Raw genomic sequence first — 14,158 nt, forward strand, 5'->3', positions numbered from 1 at the left:
GGACTAAGAAAGTTTAGGATGGGTTAAGTTTGGGATTAGGGTGGGTTAGGGTTAGTGGGATACAGGTTAACGCCACACTTAAATTACATACTTCTTTTCCCGTCTGGAAGCAGTAGGGCGTGTTCTACCTGGATAGAGTAGCCAATCATAATGTAGTGGCGCGTGTCCAGGAGCCAGTAATATTGGAGCAGGGCGTGTCCTGCCTGGAAACTATGTGGGAACGCTAATAATGCGTTGAGGGCTGATTTACTCATTTATTTTTTTCCTAACTTTCCAGGTGGCACTACTAAGTGAGTTTTCGGGAGGGTCATATTTGATATCATCCAACTTTGACACCATGCTTCATCCACGTTAAATGGTTTAGGCAAAAAAAAAAAAAAAAGATTGGCAACTTAGCATCGCCAATCTGTCTGGTCTATCTGCTTCTGATTCCAGTGAATTCCCTCGTCGGATTTAGTCAAAAGTACAAGCATTGAAATTTACCACAAAATGGCCGACTTTCAGTACAATATCGGGCATGCGTCATTTGAGGCGTTATTAGGAATCCCACTCGTGTTCTCGGCAGCACACACCGTGCTGCAATATGACTGGGTGCAGGACACGCACCGCTGCAATGTGATTGGCTGCTGCGTCCCGGTAATACATGCCCTACTACACCCAGATTGGAAAATAAGTATGTGACTTTAGTGTCGCGGCGTGGATATGAACTCCACTAACCTTAACCCACCCTAACCCAACCTAAGACAGACTAACCCGAACACCAGCCCTAAATCTAACTATAGCAAACTTCATTGTTTTTATTTTGTACTAATGTGATAGATATTTAGGTCATCTCGTTACATCCTGCCGCAATGCAGGAGCCAATCATATTGCAGCAGAGCGTATCTGGCCGAGAACATTAATGGGATTCCTAAAAATTCCTCGAAACTTTTTATTAATTTTGTGTTGATTGGTGAAACTGGTGTCAGGTAAATGTTTTTTTTGAAACTTTGCAGGGAGTGCTACGGAGTGAGTTTTTTTTTGTTTGTTTTTTTAAGGGGTGGCGTGTGACAGCGGTCTTGGTGACCCCGGAAATACATAAATCTTCACCAGGATACACATGGTTGCAAAAATTGGTGAGTTTTTGTACAGGTTGAGGCCCCCAAAAACACACACACACACACACACACACACCTCAACACACCTCAACTTAGTCCTTGAACTGAGCTCTTATAGGTAGGCTTCAGTCTCGTGTGACTGCGTTCATTTTGTTGAAAAATGCCCAAAAAGCCATGCGTTTCTCACCCAGGACCTCCTTGGGCGGTGGCAAACTGAGGTTGGCCGAGTGCAGGGCGGCATCCACGTGTGCCCCGCGTCCCCCCTCCTGCACTTTGCGCACCACTTCCCGGAGGCGGTCCACTTCTTGCCGTAGGGCCTCGGTCTCCTGCTGCCGCTGCTGCTTGGCCACTGCCGTGGGGTTCATCTTGAAGTTGAGCACGCGAGTCTTGAGTGGGTCGTAGTTGCCCTGGGACAAAAGACAAAGACAAAATTCTTTCCTAAGTTTTAAAACAGTGTAAGTCCAGTGTCCAAAAGACAATTATTGGAGCTTTATTACAGCAATACAGAAAACAATAACACAACAAATGGAGTAAGAAGTGGGATCCAAATATTGACGTGCCCCACAAAACAACATAAATGCAACCCTCTGTTTCTCAATGTTTTTCAGAGTAATATAGAATTATTGCCACAATTAGCAGTAGAAGTGGGATCTAAGTATTGGCCAGCCCCACAAAACAACATAAATACAACTCTTTAACTCAATAATCAAAGGCAACGAGAAAGTAACTCATTTCATTCTTTTCCTGAACCCAAAACAACAAGCAAGCAAATGAATCTTAACCACACCCAACTCCCACAGAGGCAGCGATGCACAACATGCGAAAAAAAAAGAATCAAATTAGCTCTCGTTGTGCACAGCCGCTGGCATTTGCGAGGCAAACTAAGATAAAGTGACGCAACATAAGCGATCGTTTAGTTGGAAACAGAAAACATTTCAAAGACAATCCAAGCAAACGGCAGAATATTGCAGAATTTAGTGGCGTGCCCGAGGCCACGCTGCTTTTTAGTCTTTGAACAACAATAATGCGCCTGAAAGCAGACACGTGGAAGGACCTCATCCAATGAGGTCAATGTATGCGCTGGAAAACAACACGACGGGTCGCTGAGAAAACATCCAATCGCAGGAGATGCGGGCCACCAAGAGTGGATACATTCTATCAGATGTATAAAAGAATATTCAAACAAGGTCGACCAGACGAGGCGAAAACAACGTCCAGCTTAGAAACCTTTCAAAAGTAAAATACAGAGGCAGTGTAATAAGTTCTATCAGATGTAAAAGAGAATATTCAAACAAGGTTGACCAGACGAGGCCAAACAACGTTCAGCTTAGAAAGCTTTAAAACGTAAAATACAGAGGCAGCGTAATCTGTTTTAATTTAAAAAAAAATTTAAAACGTGCATGTTCGCTTCACTGAAGACTAGCGTCTTTGAAAACTTTAAGTTTTACTGATTTAGTCTTTGAAATTTACAAAAAATATGTACATTAGGTTCACTGACGTCCTGTTCGGCTGTTCGGTCAAGCACAATGGAGGATCTGTTTCCCTTTTATGCCAGACCAGTTTTACTGGGTCACAGTGGAGTTTTTATGCTGCCGCTGTGGTTTCTTAGTATTATAATTGATATTTATTGAGAATCAGAGTCAATCAGTCGAACAGAACAAATTAACTCATTGTAAACAAGATGAGAAAAGTAAATCATTACATATCTAATACAATGAAACAGATATGAGTGTTGTATGGGGCAGTAGTGCTACACCCTGTGAGGGAAACACAGGACAAGACAAGGACAGGACAAGGACAGGAGAAGAAGCATGCAGGACAAGGGTTGTGAACCCAGCTGGACAACTGAAGCGTGGTGGGAGTGACTATGTGAATTATAAAAGTCTACATGAGGTGAGTGTGAGTGAGGGGATACCCAAGCAATTCGTATATTCATTAGTTATTTGTCGCAGTAAGTGAGTGGCCCCACACCCAGCGAGAAAGTCCCAGGTGTGTGTGCCTGTGGACGCATACAAGTGAATTGACACCGTTTTGCATGCACAATGACTGACAGAAGTGTCCTGTAAATGCTGTGCCTGCACTGCGGAGCCTGAGGACCCCACCCAATCAATCGAGTGGCGGGATTGGGCCCAGGAGTCCACCCGAGAGCGGCCCGGCAGACGGGACACATCGCACACCGAGGGACCAAGGGTGGTCCGCCGGCCCCACCGAGGCGCCCCAACAACCGGCCACCCGGAGGAGGCCGCAGGGACCCAATGCCACCCCTCCAGCCTACCCCCGCTACCCAGCCCCTCCTCCCCCCGTCCCAGGAGAGCGATACACCCCAACCTGGAGGGGCCACAATGCAGCCAGTCCCCGCCTAGCCCGAGGGCGGGAGGGTGTCCCTTGTTTGGTAGAAAGGAGGGCGGATAGGGTCACCCGACAAGGGAACGTTAAGGAGGGGAACCCAGGGAGCAGCCAAGAAGTCATCCAGCCCGGGGGGCCCGGCCTCAAGAGCACCGCCATGAAGCTTAGTGAGAACCCATCTCCCCACCTGTTACTATGACTGTCAGGTCCTCGACTGGCAGTCATTGGCCCTACCCCGTGTATCGGTGAATACAACTCAGGAATACAAAACAAGTCTCTGGAGTCTGGAACATGCTATTTTTGGTACAGGAATTGTTTTTTGTTAAGCCGTTCGTCTTTGGCAAAGGATTTGAAACTACGAAGCACACTAATTCCTCGTGGCTCATGAAAGCGACTCGCCTATGATGAGTACTGTACGTCAACAATGTCACCATGACCAAGCACACGTCGCATACGTTGAGTTCACTTAGTCTTTGCTATTGACAAAAATGTGCATGCTCATTTTACTTCAGTCCTTGAAATTTTCAAACCACAACAAAATTTCCTTTTAAATTTCTTTGAATCGTGAGTTCGTTGACAAACTCAGACCAAATCTTTTCAATGTCACTTCTTGTCCAAAGCCAAGACACTGGGCCTTTTTTCAGTTACCGAGAAAGCGCAACCAAAACTGTGCATTTTGAAATAAATGTAAATAGATAGAGGCGTGTAATACGGCTTCATCAGTGTATCTCTTCTCGATCTCAAAGTATAGTCACAGCGGCTTGCTTGATGCAATCTCTTGCAAGGGCAACAACTTTCTCCCGTCCTGGACTTTTGGCAGCAACAACATGAAAGCCAAAGCGGAGAAATATTCCACCAGCGTCAGCCTCACAGTTCTGAGGACCGGGGTTCAATCCCCGGCCCCGCCTGTGTGGAGTTTGCATGTTCTCCCCGTCCGTGCCTGCGTGGGTTTTCTCCGGGCACTCCGGTTTCCTCCCGCATCCCAAAAACATGCATGAATTGGAGACTCTACATTGTCCGTAGAGTGCGAATGGTTGTTTGTTTGTATGTCCCCTGTGACTGGCTGGCAACCAGTTGAGGGTGTACTCCGCCTCCTGCCCGATGATAGCTGGGATAGGCTCCAGCACGCCCGCGACCCGAGTGAGGACAAGCGGCTCAGAAAATGGATGGATGGATATTTCTAGCCTTGCGTAACGCCACATAATGGCGGCTCTGTGAATGAAAAAGTAAACGCCTACAGAGGTCTGTCAACCAATCAGCGTTTGTCAGCACAGCCCGCTTAACCCTACCTGCCAGGGGAAACTACATAAATCTGGAGGAACCTTCCGTACCCTAGTAGTTTTCTCAAGGTAGCTAGAGAAGTTCCTGCAAAGGTTCCGGCAGTGGGAAAGACCCTTATGTTTTGGGAAAATCAAAGATACTTTAGTCCTCACCTAACATACACATTTTTCAAAATATCAAAGACAGTCGAGACTTCAGTGAACCTCTCACATGTTTTTGTAAACATTTAGGATGATTTAGAGTCCTCAATGAAGCTAACGTACATGTTTTTGTAAATATTACAGACACTCAACGACAGTGTTCACTTCACACTCATTAGGTTTGGTCATGTGTGAAAGCTATCACCCCTTCATCTTTAATGACCAAACAATGGCTCTAAAAATATCAAAGCACCTCTTTAGTGTCAAAGAGACTTAGTCTTCAGTTCATTGACATTTACTTCCTTGTGTCGGAAATGCGCGATATAAATAAATTTGCTTTGCTTTCATGAAACCAAACATAAATCTTTTTTGTAAACATTGAAGACAAGGCCATTCAGCTACTTTCTTACCACAGACACTCGGTTGAATCGCAGTATTTTCAGCAAGCCAGTCATGGCCTTTCATCTGGTCACTTACATTCATTCCTTCAGTGTTTGCCAACCCCCCCCCCCCCCCCCCCCCGGTGAGCGTTAAGGAGTTGAGGCGAGGAAAAAAAGCAGCTCTAAGAGCCAATCTGATCCATTGGCTGCACTCACACACTCATGCCTACCCACATTTTGACTGTAATTGCCTTGAATGCCTTGGTCATGCTTCAGAACACAGAGATTCTTTTCACACTGGCGCCAAATTGAAGCAGAAACGCTGTCTCTCACGTTTCATTATCGGCGCGCCAGGCCAACTCAGTTGGAGATTTGGAAGAGGATGTAACACGCTCATACGGACAAGTTGAAAAGAGGAGAGGGTGGAACTGAGGAGCTTAGTGAATGAAGTAAGGACCGCCGCACACCCAGCGACGAGGCCAAACCCAACTGAGCGGGTTTCAGCAACTAGTTTTCACACACATACACATACGTACGCACGCACGCGCGCGCGCACACACACACACGTATATCTCTCTCTCTCTAATATATATATATCACAAGCAATGTGTCTATTTAAATGTACTGTATATACATTTACTGTATATACTTGTGTACTATATACTGAGTATCTTCAAAAATATCTTGTCACCCTTCTTTTCAATAACGGTGGCTATATTGGACACTTTTTTATATATAGCAGTTTTGATCAATTTTCTGAAAGTTTTGAGTTGTTTGTTTATAATTGACATGGGAAAATGTGTTTTTCATTTAGTTGCGTAATAATTCTGCACAGCAATAGCTGACTAATAACGGTCTACATATTGATATTCTCCGAAGAAAGCCTAAACTTTACTTTTACTTTCTTAAACATTCTTGTTTGAGGTTTATTCACATTTTTGGATGAACCTAAAGCACTGTGGTTGTTGATTAGTAAAAGTAATCCTCAAAAATGACACTTTCCTAATAATTCTGCACACAGTGTAGTTTGACACCCCTGGTGTCGTGTGAGTTATTGGAGAGTGGTAAAAAATAGCTACTTGCCTGTAGGTTGTGTCTCTCCAGTCTCATCTCCAGTGTTTCTTTCTGTTCCACCAAACGCTGCCGCTCCATCTCCAGCTCTTCAATTTTCCGCCTGTAAAACGTAAACTGAGTTTTACTGAACGAGTCACAACCCCAATGATCACCAATTACTGCTAGTAGTGAAACTCTTAACAACCAAAATGGTGGTTGGCTGTGTGGGTGTAGCCACCAACCTGAGCATGGTAACCTCTTCTTTGCTCACTGAGGAGGTGATGTCATCCATTGACGCCTGCTGCTTCCTCAGAGACTCCATGTCAAACTGCATCTGTAACAGAGGAGTGGCCCAAGAATTGTTTGTACTGTATTTTCACGACGATAAGGCGCACTTAAAAGTGTTACATTTTCTCCAAAATGGACGCCGGGGCGCCTAATGTGTGCACAGAGTTCCAAAATCTGTAAATGTTGTGTGACTTTGATGAGCGCTCCGCTTGACTGACTGGGAGCATTTCCTGCCGACACGCTGATTATATAGAGGAAAGGCGGACGTGACTGAGGACAGCACGCGGACGTTAAAGGGGGAAGGGTCCGCGTGAAGGAGGACACCAAAGGGACGCCCCCAGTAGGTTTAGAGTGCCGGTATGTGCATTGTGCAAAACAACATCGGTTTGGCTAAGGACCCCCCAAAAATGGCACCTACAAAGAGACACGCTTACGAAGCACCGTTTAAACTGCAAGCTATCAGTTATGCGGAGGAACATGGGAATCGAGCAGCCGCGAGAGAATTCAAGATCAACGAATCCATGGTTCTCAAGTGGAGGAAGCAGGAAAACGCCGGCATCAACGCCTCCCAGAAAATAACTCATCGGATCCCTACGAGTTACGATTCATTTTGAGTTCAAAACGGTGAATTTCGCCGAAAGGCAACTGATTTGCATGTATGCAATCTGCTGCACATTTCTTTTGATCATTTTTTTATTTCCTCGCTAACGCTACCACCAGCGAGCGCTCTCTCATTTTTGTCAGTCTAATAAACATAAAAAAACAACGAACAACAAAGATACAGTGCCTACCTCAGTTCCATTGCGTGACGCACAGTCAATGAAGGGCGCACAACGCACACACCTTTCTGCTTATCCACAGCGGCTGAAATAATCCAGCCCCTTTTCAGTGCAAATTAATATCAGGTGGTTCAGTCCTGATTGACGGCCTACAAAAAGGTCTCATTGCCAAGGTGTGAGTCAAGACACATCGCATGATTGATAAGAGCCAAGAGCCGACTCAAGTCCATCGCAAACTAATTGTTGCAAAACACAACGATGGCATTGGTTACAGGCTGAGTCTTGGGCAAAATCTCTGGTAGCCCTTACTCGAATAAGGTGCTAACGGGTGCCACCAGACAACAAAAGCGACAATTCGAGACACCACAATACAACCGCAGATTTGCCTCGATCAGTTTTCTGACAGAGGAGTGCAAAGAAGAATCAGAAGAGTTGTCCAAGAGTGAAGAAGCACCTGTGGAGAGCTTCAAAAATACCTGGAATTAGCAGGTACTGTTGTCACAGGGAAAACAGTGAGTAATGTACTCTACCACCATGGCCTGTATGCCTGCTCAGCACGCAAGACACCATTGCTGAAAAAAAGCATGTCAAAGCTCGTTGAAAGTTTGCTGAACAACATTTGGACAAGCCAGTTAAATACCGGGAAAATATAGTCTGGTCTAATGAGAGCAAAATTAAACTCTTTGGATGCCATACCAACAGTGAAATTCGGAGGTGGGAGCATGGTGGTGTGGGGCTGCTTTTCAGCAAATGGTACTGGTAAACTTCACATTACTGAAGGAAGGATGAATGGGCAAATCTACAGAGACATTCTTGGCAAAAATCTGCTGCCATCTACGAGGATGATGAAAATGAAACGAGGGTGGAAATTTCAGCAGGATAATGATCCAAAACATACTGCCAAGGAAACTCAACTGGTTTCAAAGAAAAAAATAAAGCTGCTAGAATGGGCCAGCCAATCACCTGACTTGAATCCAATGGAAAATCTATGGAAAGAACTGAAACTCAAGGTCCATAAAAGAACCCCACGGAACCTTAAAGATTTGAAGACTGCTTGTGTGAAGGAATGGGCCAAAATCACGGAGAAATACATGCGACTAGTTTCTCCATATAGGAGGCGTCACGAACCTGTCATTGCAAACAAAGGCTTTTGTATAAAGTATTGAATAAATACCAATTGGCGTGTTCAATACCTTTTCACAGTGTCATTTCACATTATTACACACAACTTAATTTCTGATCCGATTTGTTCCACTCTGTATGTGTGGGTTACTTGGGTTCTTCCCAACATCTGGTGAAATTTTCATGTCAATAGCACTTTTGGAAATGTATGTAGTGAGAATACTTATTTCTGAGCTGAGCTGTATGAAAAGTGCTTCCGAACTCCGTTGGAGTCGGAGTTTGTCCTTTTTTGTAGCAGCGCCAAACCAGACTGTGATGGAAGAACACAGGACCGATTCGATGACCGCTGTGTAGAACTGTCTCGGCAGCTCCGGTGGCAGGCCGTACTTTCTCAGAAGCCGCAGGAAGTACATCCTCTGCTGGGCCTTTTTGAGGACTGAGTTGATGTTGGTCGCCCACTTCAGGTCCTGAGAGACTGTAATTCCCAGGAACTTGAAGGTCTTGACGGTTGACACATACGTAACTAGAGGCATTTTTTCTACAAAGATTTTGTCCATAACCCGAATTGTTCGTACACAGCGTCATTCATAACCTGAGCTTCCACTGTACCTGCCCGCATTTCCATAAAAAACTACCCGGGTAAACAGGTTCTCAGAGCGTCCGATTTAGTTCCTCCTCAACACTATGCTCTCTCTGGAAGGCCCGAGAACATTTGAGGGGAGGGCTGGCTGACGAATGCTGATTGGTCGAACACAGCTTAAACACCTTGAACTTTGAGGTGCGGTAGAAAAGCAGACCGCAAGGGCCACCTTTTAGTTCCTGGACCTCTTGTTACCAGGAACTAAACTTTCCTGAGGTTTTGGTGGAAAAGGGGAAAATGAAGCTCCATCTGAGGTGCGTGTCCCAAGACTGTCCACGTCTTCCTTGCAAGTTTTTGTTCTGACATTGCAGCATTTTCCGGTCATTATCCCTCATTTCCATTTACACACCCATTTGCCATCTTTCACTGACAGCATCTGCCACTAATCCTCGCCGCTGCCTCCCCGAGACAGAGAAGTAATTACTGCTCTGGGAGACAGGTGGATTTCACGCGTCAATAGCGACTCGCCACCGCCATGTTGACGTCTCCCCGGCAACAAGGAGCCATTAAAAAGTAGGATGGAGTGAGTGCAGACATGGAGACGGCCAAAGTTTAAGAGGGCGAGACGGCAGGGGCACGTCTGACAATTCCTCGATAACATTGAGATCATAATATACAATACAATTCCAATGAAGGTCCCCAGCCATGGGGGCACCGGACTGCGGGCCATTTGGGTCCATCAGCACCAACCAAAAAGGTTGGGAACAATTAGTGTAAAACGTACATAAAAACAGAACAAATTGATTTGCAAATCATTTTCAGATTATTTTCAATTGAATACACTACAAAGAGAAGACATTGTTCAAACTGATGAACATTACTGTTTTTCTGATTTTGAATCTGATTCCTGCAACACGTTCTCAAAAAGCTGGGACAGCGCCAACAAAAGACTGGGAAAGTTGAGGAATGCTCCAAAAACACCTCTTTGGAGCATTCCACAAGTGAACAGGTTAATCAGTCACAGGTGAGTGTCATGATTGTGTATAAAAGGAGCATCCCCAAAAGGCTCAGTTGCTCACAAGCAAGTATGGGGAGAGGTTAACTAATTTGTGAACAACTGCGTGAGCAAATAGTCCAACGGTTTAACAACAATGTTTCTCAACGTACAATTGATAGGAATTTAAGGATTTCATCATCTGTGGTCCATAATTTCAAAAGATTGAGAATCTGGAGAAAACTCTGCACGCCAAGTGGCAAGGAAGCAAACCAACATTGAATGACCGTGACCTTCGCTCACTCAGGCAGCATTGCATTAAAAACCAGTATAATTGTGTAAAGGGTATTGCCACACGGCGCAGGAACACTTCAGAAAACCATTGTCAGTCAACACTGTTCGTCACTACATCTACAAATGCAAGTTAAAACACTACCATGCAAAGCAAAAGCCATATATCAACAACACCCAGAAATGCCACCGGCTTCTCTGGGCCCGAACTCATCTGAGATGGATTGACACAAAGTAAAAAAGTGCGCTGTGCTCTGACGAGTCCACATTTTCAGTTGTTTTTGCAAATCATGGACCTCCTTGTCCTCCAGGCCAAAGAGGAAAGTAGCCATCTGGATTATTATCAGTGCTATGCCATGTCTAACTTGCACATCTGTGAAGGCACCATTAATGCTGAAAGGTACATACAGGTTTTGGAGCAACACATGCTATAATCCAAGCAATGTATTTTTCAGAGATGTCCCTGCTTATTTCAGCAAGACGATGCCAAGCCACATTCTCTACATGTTACAACAGCCTGGCTTTGTAGCAAAAGAGTGCAAGTACTAGACCGGCCTCCGAGTAGTCCAGATCTGTCTCCCCTTGAAAATGTGTGGCAATTATGAAGCACCAAATACGACAACGAAGACTGTTGAGCAACTGAAGTTGTACAATTCCCATTCCATTACCTACAAAAATTCAACAATTCCTCAGTTCCCAATCACTTAATGTTGGAAAGGTGATGTAACACAGTGGTAAATATGCCCCGTCCCAGCTTTTTGGGAACGGGTTGCAGGCATCAAATCCAAAATCAGTGAATATTTGAGAAAAAAAAAAAAAAAAAAAAAAAGAATAAAGTTGATCAGTTTGAACATTAAATATATTGTTGTTGTTGTGTAGTACATTGAATATAGGTTGAAAATGATTTGCAAATCATTGTATTCTGTTTCTGCGATTGGCTGGCAACCAGTTGAGGGCGTACCCCGCCTCCTGCCCGATGATAGCTGGGATAGGCTCCAGCACGCCCGCGACCCGAGTGAGGAGAAGCGGCTCAGAAAATGGATGGATGGATGGATGTATTCTGTTTTTATTTATGTTTGACACAATGTCCCAACTTCATTGGAATTGGGGTTTGTAGAAGACCAAATATACAGCGTAGATGATTTTACACTTGAAACTCTGTGAGTCCCGGGATGCACATGTCATGGAGTCCCAGCCCTGGAACAATGAGTCCCTGCAACTTATCATCACGGAATACAGACACAGTAATCATCTGCTATATCACGGTTCTTGCGTCGCGTTCCTGCTATATTGCAGATTTATATTACAGTTTTTAATCTCTTGTATACTGTTTGGACAATATTTTTGTGTTATTCATTGCTCGTGCTCTCTTTCAATTCATCGTATGTGTTTAGGCCTGCCACGATAGCACATTTTTTAGAACGATATATTTTCCCCAAAAATGTTTATTTTTTTATGCCACTGCTATAATGATATTAGAGCATAATGAAGAATTTGACACTTCTTACAAAATCGGCCCTTGTAATCAAACCTAAGTACAACTGTGAAATGTTCTCTCATTTACTAAATAAAAGTAGGGCTGCATTTCACACTCAGAGCAAGTAAATAAAGAGAAAGTTATGTCTTCAAATATAGTGTATACACATAATTCATTGACCTGTTTTTATTTTTTTCAGGCATGGGGGCTGCACACGAGTTTACATTATTTTTATATATGTGAATGGAAAGACAATGCACATTATTTGTGTGTGTATGAATGGACAAATTGGTTTCATCATGTTTACAATTACATTAACAATTTGTGAATGAGTAAATATCAGTTTGGATTATTGTCTGTTAAAGGAGAGAAATGTTGACATTAATTTTGGGTGAATGGTCTGCCATAAAATTGTATTTACATTATTTGCGTGTGTGAAAGGACTTACAAACAAATGGTGAAGTCAAGAAGAACCTCAGAAGTCAGACGAGGACATCCAAACTGGACCGAATTGGATTGAGCTATTTTATTGAGTCCATATTCAAATGTTGTTGCGAGAATAAGTGTGGCGTGGTGGTGGTGCATTAACAAATGGAGCTTTTTTTAGCTGTGCCGTTGATATTTTTAGCCAGCGCTTGAATATAGGACACGTTTTTCACACTGTAAACATCAAGTAACTCACAAGGTCAAAGAAGTGAGGAGAACGTCAGCATGACAGCACGACTATAGTCATTTACAGCTTGATGCTTGTTTACCAAACACTTCAGCTTTAAATGCAGCGGTTTGAACTGGAAGTTGTGTGTGATTTCTGACTTACGGTCTGCAGCTGCAATTTGAGCGTGCCTGTCTCATCCTGTGCTTTGGTGAGCTGCACCTGAGCATAAGAACACAACTAAAATGTTAGACACAAAGCACCTCTTTTCGGTTCACTATTCAAGTATTTTGGGTGATTTCTTTTATTAAAGAAAACAAAACTATTCAGTTACCTGGCCCTGTGTGAAAAAGTAATGGCCCCCTATACCTAATAACTGGTTTGGCTTTCCTAGGCGCAACAACTGAAATCAGTCTTTTTAAGGTCATGCCACTGCATTTGCATCAGATTCAAGTCTGGACTTTGCTTAGGGCACTCCAGAACCTTCATTTTGCTTTTTTAAGCCATTCAGAACTTGACTTGCTGGTGTGTTTTGGATCGTTATCCGGGTGCAGAACCCAAGTGAGCTTCAGCACTTGAGGTCACGAACTGATGGCTGAACATTCTCCTTCAGGATTTTCTGTTAAAGAGCAGAATTCATGGTTCCATCAATCACAGCAAGTTGTCCAGGTCCTGAAGGAACTAAGCAACCCAAGACCATCACGCTACCACCGCTATGTATGACTGTTGGTAGAATGTTCTTTTTCTGAAATGCTGTGCTACATTTACGCCAGATGTAACGATGTTTTTTTTGCAAAAGTAAGACAAGCCTTTATGTTCTTTTTGGTCAGCAGCGGTTTTGGCATTGGAACTGTGCCATGGATGCCATTTTTGCCCAGTCTCTTCTTTATAGTTGTGTCATGAACACTGACCTTAACTGAGGTAAGAGAGGCCTACAGTTCTGTAGTAGTTGTCCTGGGTTCCATTGTGACCTCCTGGATTATTCATTGAATGGCTCTCCCTATGGTTCCGCTGGAATCCTAAAGCTTTAGAAATGGCTTTTGTAACCCTTTCCAGATTGACAAATGTCAATTATTTTATTTTTCGACTGTTCTGGAATTTCTTTGGATCGTGTCATTTTGTTGCAGCTTTTTTAAATCTTTTGTCCGAATTGATTTTGTCGAAGTGATTTCTTGATTGAACAGGTCTGGAGGTAATCAGGCTTGGGTGTGATCAGTGAAAATTAAGCCAAAAATGGGATTAGCCACAATTCATGATTTAACAAGGGGGGGTAATTACTTTTTCCACATGGGGCTAGGTAACATTGAATAGTTTTTTTCCCCTTGATAAATAAAAGCACCATTTAAAAAAGCATTTTAAGTTCACGTTGGTTATATTTGTCTAATATTTATATTTGTTTGATGATCTTAAACAAAGTACAAAAATATAACAATTCGAGAAGGGGCCCAATACTTTTTCACGGCACTTAAAGTGATACCTCCAAATACTTGGCATGTTGGGGGAGCAGCAGGGTTTAGCCTGGATTGTTGGAAGTTACAGAGAGTCTTTGCTGCATGTGGAAAACAATAAATGGCTTACACATTATTTGATTTTGAAAAAAACCGCACCAGAAGGCCGAGGACACTGGCTTGTATTCCTATTAGCCATTTTAGTATGTTTTTCAACCCAGTGATACAGT

The 14,158-nt window shown here is 43.6% G+C and overlaps 1 protein-coding gene across 2 annotated transcripts in view; it reads right to left on the reverse strand.

Moving 5' to 3' along the window:
• Positions 1-14,158, reverse strand: part of mad1l1 (mitotic arrest deficient 1 like 1) — a 62,074-nt gene that overhangs the window by 20,080 nt on the left and 27,836 nt on the right. The window contains exons 13-16 of one of the 2 annotated variants that reach the window (XM_061770280.1): positions 12,646-12,702; positions 6,540-6,631; positions 6,328-6,418; positions 1,285-1,504 (exon numbers count right to left, since the gene is read on the reverse strand). In XM_061770280.1, coding sequence (XP_061626264.1) covers positions 1,285-1,504; positions 6,328-6,418; positions 6,540-6,631; positions 12,646-12,702 — 460 coding nt within the window. The remainder of the gene's footprint in view (positions 1-1,284; positions 1,505-6,327; positions 6,419-6,539; positions 6,632-12,645; positions 12,703-14,158) is intronic. The other variant, XM_061770281.1, reaches the window with a different exon arrangement.

The sequence above is a fragment of the Phyllopteryx taeniolatus genome, chromosome 4 (genome assembly GCF_024500385.1).
Source record: "Phyllopteryx taeniolatus isolate TA_2022b chromosome 4, UOR_Ptae_1.2, whole genome shotgun sequence".
Classification (NCBI taxonomy): Eukaryota; Metazoa; Chordata; class Actinopteri; order Syngnathiformes; family Syngnathidae; genus Phyllopteryx; species Phyllopteryx taeniolatus.